This window comes from Globicephala melas, chromosome 19 (genome assembly GCF_963455315.2).
Source record: "Globicephala melas chromosome 19, mGloMel1.2, whole genome shotgun sequence".
In the NCBI taxonomy this organism is placed as follows: Eukaryota; Metazoa; Chordata; class Mammalia; order Artiodactyla; family Delphinidae; genus Globicephala; species Globicephala melas.
Window position 1 is genome coordinate 61,104,108 of NC_083332.1, and position 22,451 is coordinate 61,126,558.

Consider the following 22,451-nt stretch of genomic DNA (forward strand, 5'->3'; position numbering starts at 1 on the left):
ACTCGGTCTGGGGGCTTCCCTGGTGGTGCAGTGGTTGAGAGTTCGCCTGCCGATGCAGGGGACACAGGTTCGAGCCCTGGTCCGGGAAGATCCCACATGCCGCGGAGCAAGTATGCCCGCGAGCCACAACAACTGAGCCCATGCACCTAGAGCCCGTGCTCCACAGCAAGAGAAGCCACCGCAGTGAGAAGCCCATGCACCGCAACGAAGAGTAGCCCCCGCTCGCCGCAACTAGAGAAAGCCCGCGCGCAGCAACGAAGACCCAATGCAGCCAAAAAATAAATAGAGATATATGTGTATATATATATATATATATTTTTTTTTTTTTTTTCCGGTACGCAGGCCCCTCACTGTTGCGGCCTCCCCCGCTGCAGAGCACAGGCTCCGGACGCACAGGCTCAGCAGCCATGGCTCACGGGCCCAGCCACGCCACCAGGGAAGCCCAATATATATATTTAAAAAAAAGAACTCAGTCTGGATGTAGGGGACGTGGGTTCAATCCCTGGTCGGGGAAGTAAGATCCCACATGCCACGAGGTGCAGCGAAAAAAAAAAAAGTCAAATGGAAAGGCCTTGCTGAGCATGTCACCTGTGACCGACCCTAGTGGTAGCAGGTGAGGGGGGCTTTGGGCCGAGTGAAGCCCCCAGCTGAGTCCGCTCCTCCAGCCCCTGCTGGGAGCTCCCAGCTGGGCGGCAGGCTGGCCTGGTTTACCAGGGGGTCTACCGAGTGTGAGGGGAAGCAGCGCGCTACGATGGATGCCTGGTCCTGAGAGCAGAGCGTGGAACGGTGCTCTCAGCTGTGAGGTCTGGCAGCCTCTGGCTGTTTCTGTCTGGGTCTGTGGTTCTGAATTAATGCTTATTAACGTAAGCGAGGCCAATCCAGAAATGGAAGCTGCTGGAATATCATGGGGTGCAGGGTCAGCACCGCAAACCCCAGCAGGTGTCCCCAGGCATCAGCACCTGTCAGCCACGTTGATCTGACTCAGTCGATCCTCACAGCGGCCCTGGGAGGGAGTTGGCCCTTGTGTTGGGGACACGTGGAGGCTGAGAGGCTGCCGTCTCAGCCAGGAGGCCGTGGTAGCCCAGATCCAGGTCCCCCAGCCTTCTCGCCCTCACTGTCCGAGGCAGTTACCCTGCAGGGTGAGGGTGAGGGGTAGAGGTGGGAGGTCCCACTGGTCTGTCTGCTTCACCCCCGGCTCCCTGTTAACTGTGGTTTGCAGGGAGGGTCGTTTCCTCCACAGTGTAAAGACTCTGGTCTAGATGGGGTGGTTGTCAGGTTTCCCGAGATTCCAGCTTCACCCCTTCCCCATCACCCACGCACACTACCATCCGGGTCGAGTTTGCGGGTGGGCCCCGCTGTCCCACCAGTGGACATGTTACCAGACACCAGGGACGTCTACATGGACCCAGATTGGAGATCTTTACATCAGGAGACAGGGAGGGTCCTACGCGGGCAGAGAGTCCCACGGAATCTCTAGTGGGTTAGATGGTGACACCCTCCCCCCCAATTCATGTCCACCCAGAGCCTCAGGATGGGACCCTATTTGGAAATAGGGACGTTGCAGATGTAATTAAGGCAAGGATCTCAGGATGAGCTCATCCTGGATTAGGATGGGCCCTAAATCCCTGAGAGTGTCCTTGTAAGAGAATGGAAAACGCACACAGACTCAGAGACACACGGAGAGGCCATGTGAGGACAGAAGCCTCGATGAAGAGGCAGGAAGGAGCCTCTCCCGTCATCCCAGGAGGGATCACAGCCCTGCCCACACCTTGATTGTAAACTTCAGGGCTCTGCACTGCAAGGGGATAAATTCCTGTTGTTTAAGCCCCTGGGTTGTGTTAAGCTGTGACAGCAGCCCAGGGACACGGGTACAAAGAGCTGCTTGCCACGCATCTCCACGAAGTGTCCCCAGTTCGGACTTTCTGGGACGGGGTCACACGGGGATGGCACGTGGTCCAGGATTCTCTCACCCAACGTGAGGTTCGTGCACCTTCTCCACGTGGCCGAGGCCGGGCATGGCTGGGCCATCATCCTCATCACAGTTTATTACCCAACCTGTGACCTCACCACAACCTCTCCCGTGATGGTTCACGAGGTCCCAGGCAGTTCCCAGATTGGGCTGTGGTGACTGGAACATTCTGAGCCTGGCCCTGGGCCTTGCACACACCTTGAAAGTGTGTGCTGGGTGCACACCCAGAAGCGAATTAGTGAGTCATGGATTCTAGTGAAAGCTGCCTTACCGTTTCCGAAAGGGTTGAATTCACTTACACCCGCTCCCAGGGAGATTTATCTGAATGGAATTTGTGCCTCTTGCAGAGTCCTGAAAAATGTGTACAGAGCTGGACTAAACTGGCCCAGATCATTGAGATCAAGATGTTTAGTTCCTTTTGGCAGAATTAATGATTCCCCGCTGCGCCCTGGCCTGCGGGCCTCCGGTGCTCTCTGTCAGGACAGCGGCAGAAACACGCTGTCGCGGGCCAGGTCTCCAGTGGGGTCCCCAGCACCTCACGTTTGACGAGAGATGCAGATTTCCCTTTGGAAGGAGCCAAAGAAAGAAGCAGGCATGGACAGGCGAGCGGAGGCTACTCTTCGTTGCGGGCTTCTCATTGCCGGGGCTTCTCTTGTTGCGGAGCTCCAGAAATGGGCAGAGTCACGGGACACCGTGACTCTCGGGCAGAGACGGGCCGTGACCCGGGGTACCAGCCCCCGCGTCCCCTAGGTTTCCTCCAGTGCACGACGGCACGGGGAGGAACGTACAGGTGGAAGAGACCCCTCCCCCACCCGGCTCGGCCCCTCTTGGGTGGCCTCCCAGGAGCATCTCTGAGGCAGGCTTACTGGGGTGTTCCGTGTCCCGCTGAGCTGCACGGGGGTCATGGCCGAGGCCCCAGCCGACCCCACGGGAGCTCAGGGGCGGGGAGGCCCCGGGCTTGTCCTGAAACCGAGTGGCCCTGAGGGAATCCGGGCATCGAGGCCCTTTTGGCCCCGTTTCTTGTAGGCAAGACTCCAGCCTCCACGACCTTCCCTGAGTTCCAAAGGGCAGATTTGAACAGTTGGCTAATCAAGGGAGGAGAAGCCACGAAACCACCTGAGGCGAGATTACAGGGACCAGAGAGGCCCATCAAGGTGAGACCGACCACCTGAGGGCCTGCACACCCCTCACCTTGTCGGCACCCCACTCTGAACGCTTCTTAGAAACCTCATCACATCCTCCCAGGTTGGGACGCATAGTTTTCCGAGGCAGGAGCCTGCTGCGCCCCCCTTTGCCTGGCAAAGCGATAAAGCCACCCCCTTCTACTTCACCCAGAGCTCTGCCCCTGAGATTTGATTTGGCACCCGTGTACAGAGACGCTGAGCTTTCGCTTACAGTCCCAAACCGGGGACACCCGGGGACGTGTCCAGTCGTCACTGGATGCTGGCCGCCCGTAGAGACAGGGTTAGCTCTGGGGGAGGAGGGCCCCTCCGGCCAAGGGCAACTCGGGGAGGCCCAGTGGTCAGCGGCCACCCTGGCAGGGTGGGCCCCATGCCCACAGCGTCCATCCCAGCTGCCCGACCCAGGCAGGCAGGCAGGCATCTGCCGTCGGGGGCCTCCAGCTGGGCAAGCCGTGAGGAGCGCCATCTGGGGGAGGGGTGCCTCCGGCAGCCTCTCCCCCACTCCTCGGCCTCTTTCTCAGGCCCTGGCCAGAGAAGCAGAGGCTCCAGGCCTCACGCTGCGCTCAGCCACGACCCGAGGAAGAAAACTGCCTCTTCCCGACACTTTCCCCAGAAGGCCCAGCACGTCTCCCTCAGGCCTCGGGCCTCTCTGAGCCACTGGCTGCTCCGTGCTGGACGGGCGTGTGTTTGCCCATAGGCCCACCTGTCCCTGGAGCGGTGGTGGGCTCAGGGTCCCCGGAAGGGAAGGAGGGTCCTGCGCAGACATGGGTGTGCCTTGGGGGCGGGAAGAGTGAGGCCGCTTCCCTTAACTCTCCCCACCTCCTACACCCACCTCACAGGTGGGAAAACGGAGGCTTCGTCGGGGGAGGAGTTTGCTCAAACTCTCATAGCTGGAGAGCGTTGGGCCGGGACTCTTCACGGAACACGGCACACTCACATCCGGGAGGACTGAGGGCAGCTCGTCCCCCTTCTCTGGCTTCCATCTGAGTGTCTCTGGGAGTCCCCAGCAGCCCATGTGTTCTCAGAGGTGAGCGAGGGAAAAGCCAAAAGGCAACTCACGACGTTCCAATAAACCTCCCGGGATCTGACAGAGGTCCCAGGATCCCAGTGCCCAGAGAGGGAGGGGGGTGAGGGGCCAAGAGAAGTCAGCAGGTGAGCTGCTCCACGAGGAAGCAGCACAAGCAAAGGCCCTGGGAGTGTCCCAGCCGTTGGGAGGCGGCCCATCACAGTGGGGTGCAGAGGGAGGGCGCGGGTGGGTCAACAAGGGTTGGAAGAGCAGCCGGCGGCAGACGTGCGAGGTCCTATGGAGGTGGGTCTTTGTCTCAAATGCAGCAGGTGTTGCATTATGTCTGTCAGATGGGTGGGGTCCTGGGGTCTGCTGGGCACATCAAAAATGCACAGCAAGATCCAGGCGGCCAAGCGTCCAGCATACATTTAAAAACACGTGTAGGAAAGCGTGTGACGCTTTCACGCGCAGCAGGATCAATTTCCACCCGACTAGATCTAAGTACAGAACAGCGCCAGCATCCCAGAGAGCCCCCTGATTTTTTAAAAAGCTAATTTAAAAGTAATGTTTCTAAAAAAAAAAAAAATACAATTTTTTAAAAAATAAATATATTAAAAAATTAAAGTATTGTTTCTGTGAATGTGTAAATCACCCATGGGATTCAAAATTCAAGAAGTGTAAAGGGTGCAAGATGAAAACATGTTTCCTGCCCCTTCGCTGGGTGCTCCAATTCCCACCCTGGGGACGGCTGGGGTTACCGACTTCTGCAGAACCCTTCCAGAGACCTTCCATACTCAGAAAAAGACACTTGTATATTCTGTTTTCCCCTTTTTTGAAAAAATCGTAGCGTACCACGTCCACCATTCCATACCCTGCTTAGTGGTACACGCTGTTTCTAAGGCGAGTCGTCCGTCTTTGTCTTCCTTTCTTTGGGGTAACGGCTTTATGGAGACGTAATTCACATACTGAACAATTCACCCGTGTAGAGCGTACCCTCCAGTGGGTTGTAGTGCATCTGCCAGCATCGCGCAGCCAGCGCCACAGAACCTTCTCATCACCTCGTCGGTCTTCACGGCTGCCTTGGACTCCAGTGTGGGCTTGAGCCAGTTTCTTTAGCAGCTTCCTATTGTTCTGCCGACGCTCCTAAGGGATCAGGCGGCTTCAATGCCTGTTTCCTGCTTCCCTGCGGTGGGCACGTCTGACTTCGACCCTGCACACCCATCGCCCTGGGAACCTGCATGCACCGGGCTTATCGGGTGAGGTTCTGTCTCCCCGACGGGACAGGCAGCTCCCATAACCCGGGGGCTCGTGGGGAGCAGAGGAGGGCAAGGCCAGGCTCTCCTGTCCACAGCCCGTGAAGGGTTCGGGCAGCAGCAGGCAGCGGGAGGTGGCCGGGGTGGGGGGCGGCATGCCAGGTACAACAGAAGAAAACATCCCCGACTTCACGTAGAAGGGGCTGAACTTCACCGAGCCGCCAGCCTGGAGAAGAGCCCAGCCCAGCGCCCCTGCCCCGAAGACCAGAGGACACTGCCTGGCTCCACAGCCCCTCCTGGAACAGGCCGCCTGGGGGATCTTCTCTCCCCCCAGGCGCCCTCACCCCACCCCCGCCCCGGCCCTTTCCAGCCCTCCCGGCCGCCCTCCCGGCCGCCCTCACCCCACCCCCGCCCCGGCCCTTCCTCACCCCACCCCCGCCCCGGCCCTTTCCAGCCCCTTCCCCTCCCCCAGCTCCCCCGAGACGACTGCCCCTCCTGTGGTCAGGGCCCATCTGCAGTGACCTTTCCAACATCCCTCCTTACTCAGGCCAGATCTGGCTTCCATGTGACACTTCTTTCCCTGGGGGACTCGCAGCCCGAGTCAAGGGACGAGGCCCAGAGAGAAAACAGGAGTGGCTTTACTGGAAGAACTGGGGACTCAGCCCCCCGCCCCCGTGGCTCCTTGAGAACCAGGCAGGGCCGTCCCACGAGACCACCTTCAGAGCCTGGAAGACGTCATGGTAGCCAGAGGGACGGGCGGGAAGCGCAGTCACGTCCAGGGGCACCCTCCCGCTCCCATGGCCGCCCGGCACACAGCGGCCCTTGGCAGTGGGAAAACGTTCGCTCCCCAGAGGAACCAGCCTCGCCGGCTGTGCAGGAAGGACGATGAGGTGGAACCCTGTCGAGACGAAGAGCGGCCCAGCCTGCAGCTTCCGGGGCGGGGAGACCCAGTCGGCCCTGAGGGCTCCTTACCCTGGACTTCCTGCATTCCCAAGTTCAGGGGCCTGGCTGGCCCAGAGAGCGCAGGTGGCTGCTACCTGCCCGGGCTTGGAAGGGTTGGGACCGCGAGGTGGGCAGGGCCAGACCCACGCCGACTTTGGGTCCCAGAGCCCTCCTTCGGGGAGGGGGTGAGGGTAAGAGCCCGTCTGGGGGCCACATGCCATCCTTCGACCAGCCTGCACAGAGATCAATGAGGGAGAGCGGCTTCTGGAACCTTCTGTGCCCCTCTTTGACCCAGAGAGGATGTGTTCTCCAGTGAAACGGGTAGAGACAGGTTCTGTGAAGATCTGATCACCCAGGGTGTTGGTGTGATCTGGGCGTTTAAGTTTAATCACCGTTGAGTTCCTACTTGCAGAATTAAGTCACCCTGTGGCTGGAGAACAAGGATCTGGGTCTTGCCAGACTCTGGGCCCCAAGAAGTAACGCATGCAGCTCGGGGCCTGTGTGGCGTGGCCGGGCGCACGAAGAAATTGAGGAGCAGTTCAGGCAGGAGGGGGAAGGGTCCTGGGGCCCCAAGGGGCAGCCCCACGAGTGCAGGGGGCGCCTTTGGGGGCGAGGATGTGCTGCTCTCCTGGTTCTTGGGCCACCCCTTCACCATCTTGGAGACCAGGGAAGGGTCACACGTTTACTACGCACGAAAGGGTCCTGTCCAGAGGCAGGAGCGCCAGGGGGTGCTGCTTCCTCCCCAGGGTGCTCGTAACGTCGTGGGGTGTCTGAGCTCTCCCACTGGGCCCGGATGTCACCCCCGCCCCGTCCCACTCTGCCTGGAATCCAGTTCCGCTTGCCTGGCCCCCATCCCCAGTCTGCCGAGATCCCACGCCCTCACGGTGGTTCTGGCTAACCCCACGGGCAGGGCTGGCTCAGCGATGTCAGAGGCCCATGCCTCGCTGCCGACAGCCTGACCCCGCCGGCCGCTTCCCCAGGCAATTTCCCAAGAATTCGGGGACTACGAGAAGAGGCCTCCCCCAGCAGCCAGCATCCCACCACCTTCTTCCCCACCTTCTCCAAACAGGCTGCTCTCTCTGTGCACAGGGTTGGGCCAAAGTGCCCTGGTCCCCCACCCGGAGACGTTTCTCTTCTCTTGCCCCCTCCTGCCCCAGAGGACCCTGACCAGCTCCGCTCAGACCACACGCGTGGGGCAGTTCATTCAGGTTGGTGTGAGACCTGTCCTTTCGTGTCCAGACCCTTTTCCGTCAGTGACCGTGAAAGGCACTCTCGTTGAGGGCCAAGGAACGATCAGGATGCCCGTGCCCTTTCGTGTGTCCCACCTGCTCCCCTGGAGACGGAAGCAGGACTTTCAACACACTAGTGGATGCATCACGGTCTGTGCATCTCACGGGGCTGCCCCTGGGATTTCGTTCAGCTGGTCTCCCTGGAGTAATAGGTTTTCTCCAGCAAAAAGCGAAGCTACGTGGTGCTCAGGGACCCTGGGCACCCACCCCGCTGGGGGCAGCACCAGGACCTGGCCCGTGGCTGGTACTCCCTTGCCCCAAGCCCAGGGGCTGGAGTGGAAGCCTCCCCAGGGGCACCCAAGGCCCCTGGTCCCGGCAGCCGGGGCTCGCGCAGCAGCCGCCGTGGACGAGCCTCCTGCCCTCGCTGAGGTTCAGGCGGCCTCCCCCGTCCCGCCACGCACGGCCCCGCGAGGAGTGGAGTTTGCCGGCATCGAGCGAGGGCTGGCAGGGCCCCGAGGCTGTGATGACTACCCTCAGGGCTGCTGTGGAAGCCTGTCCCTTCCCTCCGACCCGGCGCTGGTCCCGGCCTGGCCGTCGCCCCAAGGCCAGGCCTGTGCTCCTCGGCCCCAACTTCAAGGTCCCTCCTGAGAGCTGGACCCAAACTCCCCCCTCTCATCCCCTCGCCTCCTCCCTGGCCCCGAGCACCCACCTGTGGCCTCGAGGAGGCTGTTGGCAAATGAATGAATGAATGAACGAACCGGGCAAGGAGGCGTATGATCAACCCCACCCCCACCCCCACCCCAGGGAGGCACCTCCAGGAACCTCCCTACAGCCAGAACCTGGCGCTGAATACAAGACAGAAAACCATCAGCAGTGCTTATAATTCTTCTTTAGAAACAAACAACCCCCCACAAAACACAGAACTGCCCATCCCGAACCAGCCAAGCATGTAACAGGGTAGCGGTTGGCAGGAGAGAGAGGCGTGAAGTCACACACGTCACCGCGCGACATCGTGGTGGGCGGCTGGCGTGGCTGGGACCCGTGGAGCAGCTGGGCTGTGCACCACTCCCGTGGTGAATAAACACGGTGCCAACAGCATCCCTCACACTAGTGAGACGTGAGGACGAAACAAAGCAGAACGGCTGCACGCTTGTTACGCCAAAACATGGCTTAAAAAAAAAAAGTAACCCACGAAGGTGAACGCTCAGGACACTTGTCAGTAGTGTGGTCGGGAGTGGAGTCTCTGCCCCAGAACAGACACGCCTGCCTTCTAAGGGGCGGGCGGGGGCCCTGGGCTGCTCGGGACCCCACAGCCCCAAGAATCACAGCCTGGGCCCACCACCTGCCTTCCCACATGCTGTGGAGAGCCACGCTTCAGAACGACCTCTGACCTTTCAGTGCACAAAGGGGCCCCGTCACTCCTGCAGGGCTGGCGCCACCCCACTTCCCCAAGATGCACGTGGTGGGAAGGCCACTGCAGTCTGGACAGGGACACCTGGCTCCCTGCACTCTGCCAGGTCACGTCCAGAGCCAGTGGTCTGACCACGATGCGTCCTAAGTGTCGCCCCGACACCCTGGAGGCAAAGAGGCCAAAATCTGCTCAGCGGTTGCTGGACCCCCGCGGAAAGGCAGTGGGCAGTGCACCCCAGGCAGCACCCTGCCCGCCCCCTGTGCGAGGGGCTGCGGTGGGAAAGGCAGTGGGCCGTGCACCCCAGGCAGCACCCTGCCCGCCAGCTGTACGAGGGGCTGCGGTGGCTACGATGGCCAGTCTCCTCCTGAAGGGGCACAATCCCACCAGGCAGGTGGTACAGCAGCTGCGGGCCCCATTTACAGGTGAGAAAACTGAGGCCCCAATACAGAAAGTCTAAAACCAGGTCTCTGACCTGCTGGATGACATTCTGCCTTCAGACGCTGAGCTGAGCCCCTAGATGTGTGGCTTACAGCCCCGGGACAACTGAGTTGGTGAGGAGACCTCCGTGGACGTCAGTCCTCCTCACACGTCAGGAGCTACAGGCGGGCAGGGGTCTCCTGACCAGCACGAAGAGGGAGGGGTGGACACGTGGCCACCTCTGTTTCAGCCTCAATGCCCAGCCTGGCCCCCCGCAACAAGCTGCTTGTCAGGTCTCTCTGGGCCCATCGGACCATGCGGGGCCCCGGAGCCCAGGTGGGTGGCAGTGGATGGACTGGCCACTCGGAGCTCACATGGCCCCTGGGAAATGGCTACAGCTGAGCAGTGAGGCTCGATGCCCAAGGGCTAGTCTCATCCTTCCCCTGGTGGGAAGGTCAGGGGTCAGAGACCAAGGCAGAGCCGCCAGCGCCTAAGAGGGGCCGGGAGGGAGCCGATCTGACCTTTGGTGACGCTGCTCCCCAAGCTGACTCTGTGGACAGTGACAGCACAGGAAAGCCAGCCGGTGGCCAGGCCAGAGGAGCTTCTGGGCCTCGGCTGCCTCCCCTGGGGAAAATGCTATGGGAACCACAAACACGAAAGCCTGCGAGCACAGGCTCTCCGGAGGGGAGGGCGGGTGTACCATGCTGGTCTCAGCGGGAGCCAGACCCCGAGTCAGGTGGCCTTCAGAGCAGGTGCAGAGTGCCGAGGCCTGGACTCGAGCTCCCCGAGTCTGGGACAGGTGACGGGGGCGGGGACAGCAGCGCCTTGGCCAGGAGCTGAGAGCCAGCCCCCGATAGCTGGCAGGGCTGCCATCCAGCCCTCGAGGCCCGGGAGAGCTGCCTTGCGGGAACACAGAGGAGAAGCCCACGAGGGATCACGGCGTCTGCTTCCAGATTTCAAGTGTGAAGCTTTCAAAGGACTAGAGCTTGGCTCCAAAACCGATGCAGACCTGACCTGCAACAGCACTGCCCACTCGCCCAGCATAGGAGCTGCTGGAAGCTTCTGGCCTTTGCTCAGGCTGGTGTCCAGGGAGAGACTGTACAGTCAGGAGCCCAAAGGTGTCCTGAGTGACCGGGTCTAGCCCCCAAACTGGCCCCGATCTGCACGTCCCGGTGGGAGGTCCGGGGTCTCCCAGCTGCCCCTGACTTCCGCTCGGATGCCCCTGCCCGCGGCAGGCACCAGGGCACCACTGTCAATCAGCCCAAGGCCTTTCCTTCTACAAGCCTTTCATTCAGATGTTCTTTCTTTTCTGGGGTGGGGAAGGGAGCTAGCGCAGGTCTTTAAGGCAACGAGACACGAGCACGTGGGTTAGTTTCACGCAAGTCACTACATCTACGGTAACAGAGAAACGGCAAAGCCCAAGCGCGTGTGTCCAGGCCACCGTCCAGAGGGTGAGGCCGAGCCCGGAACACTGCCGGGGGTTCTCAGAACCTCTCCGTTCTCGAGACGTGCCGGAACCTGGCGACAGGATCTGGTCCCTCTGAGGCACATCGTGCTACGGGTGGCATTAGGGGAGAAAAGACGCCCCCCCCCCTCCGCCAACACACGTTTCTTTAAAAAATAATCATCTTGGTGGCGTCGACGCGACCTAAGATTAAGTTAAAACAAAAATAATAAAGGGACTTCCCTGGCGGTCCAGTGGTTAAGACTCGGTGCTCCCAATGGAGGGGGCACAGGTTCGATCCCTGCTCGGGGAACTAAGATCCTACGCGCCGCACGGCGCGGCCAAAAAAAATAAAATAGAGTTAAAAAAAAGTACAAATACACAAAGGTGAGAAGGGAGAAGGCCTGATTCGGCAGGAAGCCCCGCGGCCTCCTCGGTCCAACATTCCCGCCTGCACGCTCGAGAGGTATCCACAGACATCCGTCTTCTGGGACTAAATTCGTACCAGGGTTCACAGTGGCCCGGCCGCCACCCCGGGGGAGGGACGGTGGGAGCCCCCAGCTGAGCTGCCTGGATGATGGAACCGGAGTCGCTTTCTAAGGGGTGGGTGGTTTAAAACAATCTCTGCGTTTTCCTTCCGGCAGCTTCTCAGATCTTGTCGCTTACGTCTCCTGGGGAACCACATGCATGAGCTTCTGGCAAAGGACCGTCGTGGAAACTGCCAGGAGAAGAGCGGAGTTACTTGGGGATCCTCTGGTCCCGGGCCTGGGGGGTCAGGGCAGCGAGGGATGTGGGCTCACCCCGCCCCGTCCTGATGCGTCCTGAGGTTGTAGGAGAAGCCAGAAAGCCAGACATTTATGTGGAGCCTCCCAATTTGCGTGTGTGTGCGCGCACGTGCGCACCTCGGGCCTGCAGGCCTCCTGAGGGTTACGTTACTCAGGGAGGTGAGGCCAAGGATCCCGGCAACAGGCGGGTGCCGGCTCCACCCCCATCCCGGTTCAGACCCCAGGGCCATCGAGAGACGTAACTAGATGGTGGCCCCCCTGCTGGAGGCCTGTGACACCACACCTGGGCCACCGCCTGGCAGACCTCCAGGACCGGCAGCCAGCACGCCCACCGCGGTCCTCAGAGGGGCTGGAACAGGCGGGTGTGCTGGCGCCCAGGTGAACTCATCACCCACAGAGCCTCCACGAGCATCACTCGGGGGAGATTTCAGAACGGAGGGGCCCTGCTCTAGGCCCTTGGTGTGTTCCGACAGCTCTTCAACAGGGACTACAGTCCGGGCTGGAGGCAAAGCCCCAGCAACATGATGGGCAGCGTCCTGGGCCCCGGGCAGGTGCCCATGAAAATTCTGGGACGGCTACCCTGGGGATTTTGAAGCCCATGCAGGAGCCGGTCACACTAACAGTGGTCTCGGCACAGGGTCCTGAACCAGGCTTGTAAATGAGCCCTGTGGCCACAGTGCAGACCCTGTTTTCTCCTCCTCAGCCGGCTGGGTTTAAGCTGGCGGCAGACGGGGATTTCGTTACTTGGCAAGAGCGGCCTGGTTTTCTGGAATCCCTTGTTCTGAGATTAGCTGGTGCGCAGCTGAGCGCCTTACCCTGAAACACGTAGGCCAGGTCGCCACCCGACACGCCCAGCTCGGTCTGCTCGGCCAGGGCCTCACGCGTCCCGACCCCGACCCCCCGCGGACCCCCGGCCGTGGGCACTGCCTGCCGCGTCGCTCCCGGCCAGGCGGGCGGGGCAGACCCCAGGGCGGGTGGAGGAGGCGCGGCCGGGGGGGAGGTACTCACAGATGCTCTGCAGCAGCCACTTGGGCTTGTTTTTCCACCAGACCCCGAGGAAGTAGATGGGCAGGCCGCTGAGGATGATGGCGAAGCCGATGCCGCACTCCACGGGCGTCTTCCAGAAGGAGACGGCGATCAGGAACAAGCAGGCCAGGATGAAGGACGCCGGGAGAGCCAGGTGGACCTGCGGAGGGGACGCAGCTGACACGGGGAGCGGGGCCTCCCCGCCTGTCCTGGCCAGCCCTGGGAGCACGGCGCCCTCCCTGTGCCCCCGCCACAGCCGGCCTCGCCCTTGGGCCCCCGCAGCCCCTCCCATGGACCCCCCCGGACAGCCCTGCGCCCAGCTGATCCTTCCGGATCCAAAAGGGCCCGGCCTCCCGGGCTGCCACACTCGCCGCGCAGCGTCTCTAGGGTTTACTAGGGCCTGAGGTTCCCCTGGGTCGTGCTGGCCTCTTGAGAACCTTGTTCTCCGTGTACCCACCTCAGCACCCAGCACTGGGCAGTAATTACCCAAAGCCCAGCTGGTGCTGGCGGGTGAGCTGGACCAACCAGGCTTCCCAGGTGGGGGAAGGTGGGCCCCCCTGGTTCCCACATCGCAGGGCGGGCCCCCGGCCCCGCCCCTCACCACTGTCCCGTGGTGTTGGGGCAATGCCTCTGGGAAGGCCGTGGCCACCCGCTAATAGGCAAGGGGTGCCCACCTTCTCAGAGAGTCCTTGCGGATGGACTGGACCACAGGCTGCGTGGCTGCCTGGCAGACAGCCCCGCCCACACAGGGCCCGGAAGAGGAGCCACAGAGGCACCCACAGCACGGCCAGGGCCCCAGGGACACTTGTCCCCTGTCTGCACCCACCGTGCCTCCTGCCAGGCGGCCTGTCCACACCCGGAACCCGCCCTCTGTCTACACCTTGGCAAGAGACCCTGGGGTGAGCGAAGGTCCCATCAGGTCGGCCCTCATGCCTGCTCCACCCCCAGCTCCACAAGGACAGGCCTGCTCCCCACAAGCAGGGAGCAAGGTGGTCCAGGGCACTGAGGTCGCTGGGTCCCCTGGCGGAACCTGTCCAAGACAGGAAGTCTGGTCCTGGCTGGCATCGCAGGACTGCTCGGTGGGCGAGGGGCCCTTGGACAGGCGCCAGCTGCTGGCCACACGCCACCAGGACCGGATGAAGGGCAGGAGCTGCCGGTCGGCAGCCGCCACGCCACGGGCTCTGCCCTCTCACTCCGCCATGACTGTCGGGGGCATAGCTGACGTGCTCACCAGGCCTCCCCAGCAGGGGTGTGACCCCCTTTTTGGAGAAACAAGGTCGCCCTTGGGCAGCTGTGCCCAGTACTGAGTTTATGAGGACACAGAGAGCCGACCTCAGGCTGGGGGCACGGTGGGCAGCCTGGTCCCGAAAAGCCCCCATTCACTCAGGGGCAAAGTCAGAGGACGCGCCCCTCCCCAGACAAGGTGGGGCCCGTCCCCTCCGCCCACGTGCAGTCTGCTCACGGCCACCCCGGCCGCCCGGGGCCGCAAGCTGCTTACTCCTGCTCCTCTCCTTTCGCTAGAAGATAAGCTCTAGGAGGATTAGGTGCTGGGGGTGGGGGGTGACTATCGTGTCCTTTGACGAACCCCAGCACCTAGAATCAAACAGTCATCAGGAGAACTCAAGGCTTCTCACCAGGGCCCTTGGAGAAGGGTGCCCTGAGCTCCGGTGTGCAGAGGGGACGGAGGCCCGCAGAGCGACGCTGGCTGCCCGGGCACACGTGGGGACCGCGTGGACGCTCACCTTGATGGGCCGCTCCAGATCTGGCTTCTGGTAGCGGAGCCAGATCATCCCGATGATGGCCAGGGCCACACAGAGCCAGTTGAAGAAGCTGAAGAAGTTGATGACGGAGAAAATGTCTTTGGAGAAGGCGTACAGCAGGGTCATGACGCACTGCAAGCACGGGGACGGGCCGTGAGCCGCTGCCGCCGCCAGGACACACCTGGCGGGCAGGCTGACCGCACGCACCCACTCCCGTCTTAAAGGAAGATGTGGTCTGTGGGACACGCAGGCCCTCACGGCCAAGGAAAGCGCTGACGGGGAAGGGGCCGAGGCGCCTGGATTTCAAGCACTGACGGGGAAGGGGCCGAGGCGCCTGGATTTCAAGCGCTGGCGGGGAAGGGGCCGAGGCGCCTGGATTTCAAGCGCTGACGGGGAAGGGGCCGAGGCGCCTGGATTTCAAGCGCTGGCGGGGAAGGGGCCGAGGCGCCTGGATTTCCAGCGCTGGCGGGGAAGGGGCCGAGGCGCCTGGATTTCAAGGAGGGGTCACAGGCCACGCGCTGCCCCGCGGGGGGGGTTTGGCTTCACACGCCTCCAGGTTGTTTCTGCTTCTTGTTTCTCTCTCTCTCTTTTTTAATAACCACCATGTATTAATTTTGGAACGAGAAACAAAAAACCATCCAGCGCCCTGTGGAGTTCAGGGGAGCGTGTGGCGAAGAGCCTGACGTGGAGACACACCTCGCGCTACAGCCCGTCTCACCTGCACCTTGGCCTCCGGCCCGCAGCCCGGTGACACTAGGCGGAGCCGGGACGGCGTGGCCGCTCCCCGGACTCCCTCTGCAGAGCCCCCAACAATCCCCGAGGGACACGCCCACCCTCCACCTCGCCCCGCCAGTGACCCCCGCCCCATGGAGGGCGGGGACTCACCGTGAACACGAGCGAGGGCACGGGCGTCAGCAGCTGCGGGTGGATCATGGAGAGGACGGAGGGCAGGTGGCCCTCCCTGGCTCCCACGAAGAACAGCCTGAGGACAGAGGGGAAGGCGGTCGGCCTCGGCCGAGGGACCCAGGCAGGTGGGGAGCGGAGGGGGCCTGTGCTGAGGACCGGGCTCCCTGCCGTGGGCCTTGGTGTCCCCCACGGAGCCAGCTGGCAAGGGGCCCTGTCACCTCCAGCCCCCCACAGGGCTCACGTGAACCCACGAGAGAGCCTGGACGGACACAGCAGTTGTGTCACCTCTGAGCAGGAACGTGCGTTATTTCTGTGTCACTTGAATGTTTTGACAGCTATGTTATTACTCAAAGTAACAAAAACTAGAGCTCTCCGAGAGCACGCGAGAAAGCCACGCGCAGCAGCTCCCCACGCGCAGCCCCGCCCGCTCCACCGCTCTGCCGCCAGAGCCTGAGTGACCGAGGGCGGCGGCCCTGGCGGGGCTCACCTGGAAGACGTGAAGAGGGACCCGTTGACGGAGCCAAAGCAGGACAGACCCACGAAGACGGGGATGATCCAGGACATGACGCCCAGGTGGTAGTTCCCAAAGTCCTAGACGGACGCTGAGCGTGAGCCCTGCCCCGCGACGCCCCGACTGCCCCACCTGGCCGTCCGCAGGTGCCTCACCGCCCCCCACCCCCGGGCTGGCCCACACACAATCCCCTCCCCGGGGGCTCAGTATTCATTCGGAAGGTGGGACAGGCCTCTGAGGTGGGGCTGGAGGTCCGTAATGGACTCAGCCCCTCGGCTCTAAGAGCGACCATCACTGGAACCACCCCAGACGTGCCAGCTTAAAGCTGTGCAGGGCGGTCTGGGCACCAGCGCTGCTGAAGCTCCCTGGGCCCCACGCACAGCCAGCGCCCTGCGCCCGCTGGCAGGCTTGGTAAAGCACCAGCTCAACCCCTCTGAGGAGGAGCACACTTTGCAGACGAGGGGCCCGGCCTGCTTCTCATCGTGGGCTCGGAGGGCCGCGGCCGGCTCTTAGCGGCAGGTGGCATCTTACCACGGCCACAGCCTCCGACGTGAGCATCTGCTCAGGGGACAGCGTGGTGAAGTAGGCCAGGTTCGTCAGCACGTACACCAGGGTGACGATGGGGAGGGAGATGATGATGGCCAGGGGCAGGTTTCTGCAAGGACCGGGCGAGCACATCACCAAAATGAAGCCCACGACAGGGCCGGGCCTGTCCCTCGCTGCAGGGGAAGCGGCACGTGACCAGCAAGTGGCTGGAAGGTGGCGCTTGGGGCAGGGCAGCTGTGCAAACCTGGGCCAGCGACTCAACCCTGCCGGCCTCCACGCCCCCATGTGTGAAATGGGCTTCCTGCCCATTCTGAGGACGAACCTTCTTCTAGATCACACGGCCCCCATGATCCTGACCCCAGGGGCCCTCCCGGAAGGCCATGCACTGCTTTTGTCGGGGGCTGGGCTGAGCCCAAGGATGGGCTCTTGGACAGAACCAGGCTTCTTCCTTCTCTCAGGTGAAAATGATAAAAACACGCGTCTCTGTTCGCATACATACCTGTAGGGATTAATCATCTCCTCTGTGACAAAATTCAAGTAATTCCTAGAATTTAGAGAGCAGACTTTTATTATACGTTCCTCCCTCAGTCATCGGGAAGAAAGAATGCAGGTTCCACGGGGAGTCCGACCTGGCTGCCCTGGGCCGGTGGAGAGGGGACGCCCACACCCCCAGGACGCTCCCTCCCTCCTGGTGAGCAGCTGGGGCCATGCGGGCCGCCTCCTGAGATGGCGATGCTCCTGCCCCTCCCCAGCGCCATCCCCCCTGGGAAGCAGCACCGTCCCTGAGGTGTCAGCAGAGGTTTATCTCGGGGCCCCGTTCTCGGGGGCAGGACACAAGCCGAGAACAGCACTGCTATGAGGACCCCTCTGTGCTTCCTCGGGAAGCATGGGGTTTCCTGCCCCCGCCCCGTAGAACTGCCCGTGGATGGCCGAGAGGTGTGGATTTCTGGACACTCTGGGGTCTGGCATGTGTGCCCCAGGGCCCGGATGTTCTAGAACCTACCATCCCCCGTAGGCAAAGAGGCCGCTGTACAGCGCCAGCACGATGTTCCCCACGTCCACTTTGGTGCCTTCAAACGAGGACTTGGGGTCCAGATTGGACATGTTACCTGGCAGGGGCCAAACAGACAGATAGGGATTCTGGGTTAGAAATCGTGGCACGGAGGCCAAGCCACAAGTTCCGAAATGTTCCTGGATCAAAATACAGCAATAGACAAAAATGCAACAGATTAAATGCACCTGTGAGCCCCCAGACTCCCAGGGGCCGGGGCAGGCAGGCAGGGTGAGCACGGTTCTGCTAGGTCTGAGGCCCCTGTCCCCGCCCACTCGAGATGGGGAGGGCAGCTCTGCAGACCCCCGGCCGGGCGGACACCCAGCGCCCATCTGTGCCTGTGGGACAGGATGCCTGGGACGGGCGGGCACCGGGGTGGGTCTGCCTTGCCTGGGCTGCAGGGCGCTGGGCGCCTCAGAGGACGCTCCCTGCAGATCTCAAGATGCGGCCCAGTCAGGGCACCTGGGCTGCGTCTCCACTCTCCCCCTCAGTGTTGGGAGCCCAGAGCTGCTAAGCGTAAGCCAGGCTTCTCGTCTGGGCACACGAGCTCCCGAAGACGACCTGGACCCGCCCTGGGACGTGGCTGTACCCGAGGGGCTGCAGCTGGTGAGGGACGGTGGGCTCAGCTCTGTTCCCTAACCCAGATGGACGTACTGGGCTCTTGGACACAGGGGGTTGGCTTCTCTGCTGACCATTTCCACCCTGAATGGCCCCAGGCGTCCTGGGCTTGTGGCCGTATCGCTCCAACCTCTGCCCCGCCTTCACCGGCACCTCTGCTGTGGCTCCTCTGGTGACCCGAAAGGACACCTGTCATTGGACTTAGGGCCCCCCTCACCCAGGACGATCTCAGCTCCATCCTTTCCTTAATTACACCTATAGAGACCCTTTTCCTGAATGAGGCCACATCCACCGATTCCGTTGGACATGTTTTGGGGGCCACCACTCAACCCAGTATGGTAGACGTGAAACGTGGGGGCCTTAGAAGGGTCCCTGGCTACTAGGACAGCGTCTGGCCCTTTCTGAGGCTGTTACACCATCTGTGAAATGGCCCCATAACACCCAGGCCCAGAAAGACTCGCTCCATAAGGAGGGACCAGCCTGCCAGCCAGGTGCCGACAGACACGGGCAGGGGCTCGGCCAGACTCCATGGGGTTTTCGTTCCTGGCTCCCCGGCTCTGGGTGCGGCCGTGACACAGGCCCCATGGCTCTGGATATGAGGGTCTGTGCCCCGTGCTGCTGAGAAGCACATGGTCCAGGACCCGAGGGACCAGGCTGAGACGTGACCCTGGGGCTGCTACATGGGTCACTGCCACCCGTGGCTGGAGGATCTGCAGGTCCCTCGGGGGACGGGGGGATGGGGGGATGGAGGACGCCATGCCTTCCACGAGGGCGATGGCCTTGGTCACCCCAGGAACACAACACGGTGACGGTATGAGGAGGTTGAAAAGCGGACCCGTGGCAGGGAGGCTCCCATAAAACGCCGTCATCCTACCCAGTCAAAGCCTGCACTTCAAGGCAGCACTCATTTCCTCTGGCAAACGCCGCTGGGGGAGGGGAGGGACCCCAACTTCCCTTCTGGGTCCAGATGCCCTGGATGCCTGGACTCTGCCCTGCAGGTGTGCTTAGGCGTGAGCTGGGAGAAGGACTCAGGACGCAGGAGGTCCCTTCCGCTCCCCAGATGAGGCCGCGGTCTCGTGACGAGGAAAGGCTCCAGGGAGCCTGGCAGCTCACCCAGCCCGCCACCCACACGTGACCTGTGTTGCAGGCTCGGGTCCTGAGACCGCCTGGTCACAGGGGGGTCAGCAGGCTGGTGGGCGGGGGCAGTGCACAGAGCCGGCTCAGGACAGGGCACCCCAGCACGGTACCCAGGGCCTGGCTGCTCCCCATGGCATGTTCTGGAATGTGCCTTCCTTTACATCTGTGAGGAGGGGGAGGGGCATCTGTCCCACAAGTTGGGGAAGCTGAGGCTCAGGCCACCTGCCCACGGACCTGCGTCTGGCTTCCTGAGCAGACAGCCGCTCCCAGACGCTGCAGCTGCTCCCGTGACCCCAGGTCTCCGGAAGACCCTGCACCCCTACAGGGTGCTGCTGCTGCCGCTCAGGGTCTCGCAACTACTTCTGGAACACTGAAGGCCTTTCACAGCAAGGGCTCCTTACAAGTAAGGCACTTGAGATTTTCTCCTCAATCTGCACCATTTCCCCATCAGGACATACTTCAATCTCCTGCTTGTGCTTCAAGGGGAACTGCTTTTCGCACATGCTGGAAGATAGATCTCGGTGCAGCCATTAAAACTGGCTCCCAGGACTTCCCTGGTGGTGCAGTGGTTAAGAATCCGCCTGCCAGTGCAGGGGACACGGGTTCGAGCCCTGGTTCGGGAAGATCCCAGAAGCCGCGGAGCAACTAAGCCCGTGCACCACAACTACTGAGGCCTGCACGCCTAGAGCCCACGATCCACAACAAGAGAAGCCACCGCGATGAGAAACCTGTGCACCTCAACAAAGAGTAGCCCCCCGCTTGCCACAGCTAAAAGAAAGCCCGTGTGCAACAACTAGGACCCAATGCAGCCAAAGATGAATAAATAAATAAATTTATTAAAAAAACCCTGGCTCCCACCTCGAGCACGATCTGAATTAGTGACACCGTACACACGTGTGTGCATGTGCACGCACCACGGATACACGCACGTGCACGTGTGGGCTAGAGACACGGCTATGCAGGAGGACGGCCTGTGCTCTTGCTGAGAATAAATTCAAGGCTTGAAATACAGGCTGGGGTTACAGAACCACCGTTTTCAGCCCCGAGGCCTGGGAAGCCTTCAAGGGGCGCTGCGCTAACGGCTTGGAGTCCTGACGTAAACGCGTCATCGCCCTGAGACGGTGGATGGAATTCCTGCTGCAGAACGGTTATTTCCTGGATTTAGAGCGACTTTGCAGCCTCTGAAACCCCAAGAAAATACTAGCTGCTCTGGCCCAAACGCAGACTGAAGACTCTCACGGGCTCCACTGGGGGCCTCGGTAGGACAGGTGTGGCCGGGCCGTCCTGCTGGGAGCTCTCTTGGTTATCCGGGGCCTCATTCCCTGTCTACAAAGCACCCGAATGCCCTGGAGGAAAGTGGGCATCCAGGTGCACAGAGGCCAGCACACCCCCTGCTTCTCTCCTGGCACGGTGGTGCAGGGGGCAGGGGGTTGAGGGGGAGCTCCGCCAGGAATGTGGCTGCTTTGGGCTCCCATCTGCCACTGCAAGTCCCTCTGTGCTGCCCCCTCCCTGTCACCTCCCTCCTGCCGACAGCCAGCGCCCGATTGGGTGCACACGTGGGCCCCCTCGGCAGAACTCCTGGGTCTGTCCAGCCTCCGTCTGAGCTGGAGGGCCGCCTGGATCAGACCCGCAGCCGGGCTGGGCACCCGACCAAACACTGGCCGAGCTCTGCCCTCCTCTCCACGGGCGCCTTGGAATGGGCGCCGGGCCTGCTGGCTCTGCAAGGCACTTGGCCCCGGGACCCCCAGGACAGGCACGGCTCGGGGGCGCCCGCCCGGGGACGGTGGCTCTGCCTGCCCGTGCCGCCCGGGCATCCTGTTGGGGCTGGAGCCCTCACAGCAGGGGGGCTTGCAGAGGTCTGGAGAGCTGGGGGGCGTGCGCGGCACCTGCCTGGTAGTCTCCAGAGCAGTAGAAGAAGCAAGGGAGGCAGCCACACCCCACGGAATGATGTGTGTCCGCAGCCACTCGGTGCCTGGCGGCCACCGCAGGGGACACACAAGAAAACCCCCTGGGAGGGCAGATCAGGGCAGATCCCAGACCCCGCACGGTGGTCTCAGCCACCCACCGGCCCCAGCAACCAGGGGACACGGTGATGGGAGACACTTGGGATTGTCACGGCTGGGGGCGTCATCCAGTGGGTGGAGTCTGGGTGATGCGAATACCCGGCAGACGAGACGGCCAACACAGCAGACAGTGCCGGGCGGGATCCCGCTATAGACGGTGCTGGCAGGTGCACGGCTCATGTGCTCGGCCGTCCCCCGCCCCGGACCCCAAACCGGGATGCCATCCTTGTTAAAAACACAGAGGTCCACATGCCAGCCAGACACGGGATGGATGACCTCGTTAACACCCTACCCCCGCCCATGACCGCCGAGCTCCCCACTCCAGCTCTGTCCTCATGGGGCCCACAGAAGGCCGGCAGGCAGAAAAGTCATCACGATGGACAGATGGGGGAGCGCAGGCCCTCCCGCAGGGGCTGGGGGTGTGGGTCCCCTGGGCCACCCCGTCTCTGGGGCTTCCCGGCAGGCCTCAAAGCCGCCTCTAACTTGCTCACGCAGAAGGTGATGCCACCTGGGGTGGGTCCCGCCCCCAGGCTCACCCGCGGTGCGGGCAGGCCCCGAGGCCGCTTCATAGGGTCTGCCCATCTCGGAGGGCCGCGGGAAGGTGGAAGCTAGCGCAGAGCCGCATCCTGGCTTCCCTGGCAGCCTCGGGAACCAGGGTGGCTGGGGTGCGGGTGTTCACAAGGCCCCGGGAGCCGATTTCAGGGAAAGCAGCCCAGCCCCCTGCGTCATGCAGGCAGAGCCATGGCAACCCTCGACCCGGGGGCGCAGGGCACCCCACTCTCAGGAGCTGTGCGCGTGGGGACGGGACCAGGAGCCCCGGGGGGTGTGCCAGCCCCTCTGAATCAGAGGGCAAGGGCTCCTCATGGCGTCTGCGTCCCCCCAAGGTCCTGCCGGGCTTACGTCACACTCACCAAGGCTTGGCCTGGGCCCGGGCATGGGAACCCACAGTCTCTCAATGCCCAGCCTGGAGATGGCAGCTGGGGGCAAGCTGGAAAAATGCCAGAGCCTCAGGGTGACCAGGTCGCGCCCTGCCCAGTGCTCTCCCTCCTGCCTCTGCCCACGGGCACTCCTCCTAGGACGCTGACGCTGACTGTGAGAACGTCATTCCCCGAACCAGGGTGGGCGGGTGTCCACTGTGCAGGAACCTTCCACCTGGTCCCTCCTGAACCCTCTGGGGTTCCACATAATGGTTGTGT

General features: G+C 62.3%; 1 protein-coding gene across 1 annotated transcript in view; it reads right to left on the reverse strand.

The window, feature by feature from the left end:
* Window positions 1-8,449: 8,449 nt before the first annotated feature.
* The window catches only part of SLC7A5 (solute carrier family 7 member 5), a 33,168-nt gene continuing 19,166 nt past the window's right edge, over window positions 8,450-22,451 (reverse strand). The window contains exons 3-10 of the mRNA XM_030849129.2: window positions 17,390-17,495; window positions 16,886-16,930; window positions 16,372-16,495; window positions 15,817-15,920; window positions 15,309-15,405; window positions 14,406-14,555; window positions 12,646-12,823; window positions 8,450-11,570 (exon numbers count right to left, since the gene is read on the reverse strand). Coding sequence (XP_030704989.1) covers window positions 11,515-11,570; window positions 12,646-12,823; window positions 14,406-14,555; window positions 15,309-15,405; window positions 15,817-15,920; window positions 16,372-16,495; window positions 16,886-16,930; window positions 17,390-17,495 — 860 coding nt within the window. The 3' untranslated portion in view covers window positions 8,450-11,514. The remainder of the gene's footprint in view (window positions 11,571-12,645; window positions 12,824-14,405; window positions 14,556-15,308; window positions 15,406-15,816; window positions 15,921-16,371; window positions 16,496-16,885; window positions 16,931-17,389; window positions 17,496-22,451) is intronic.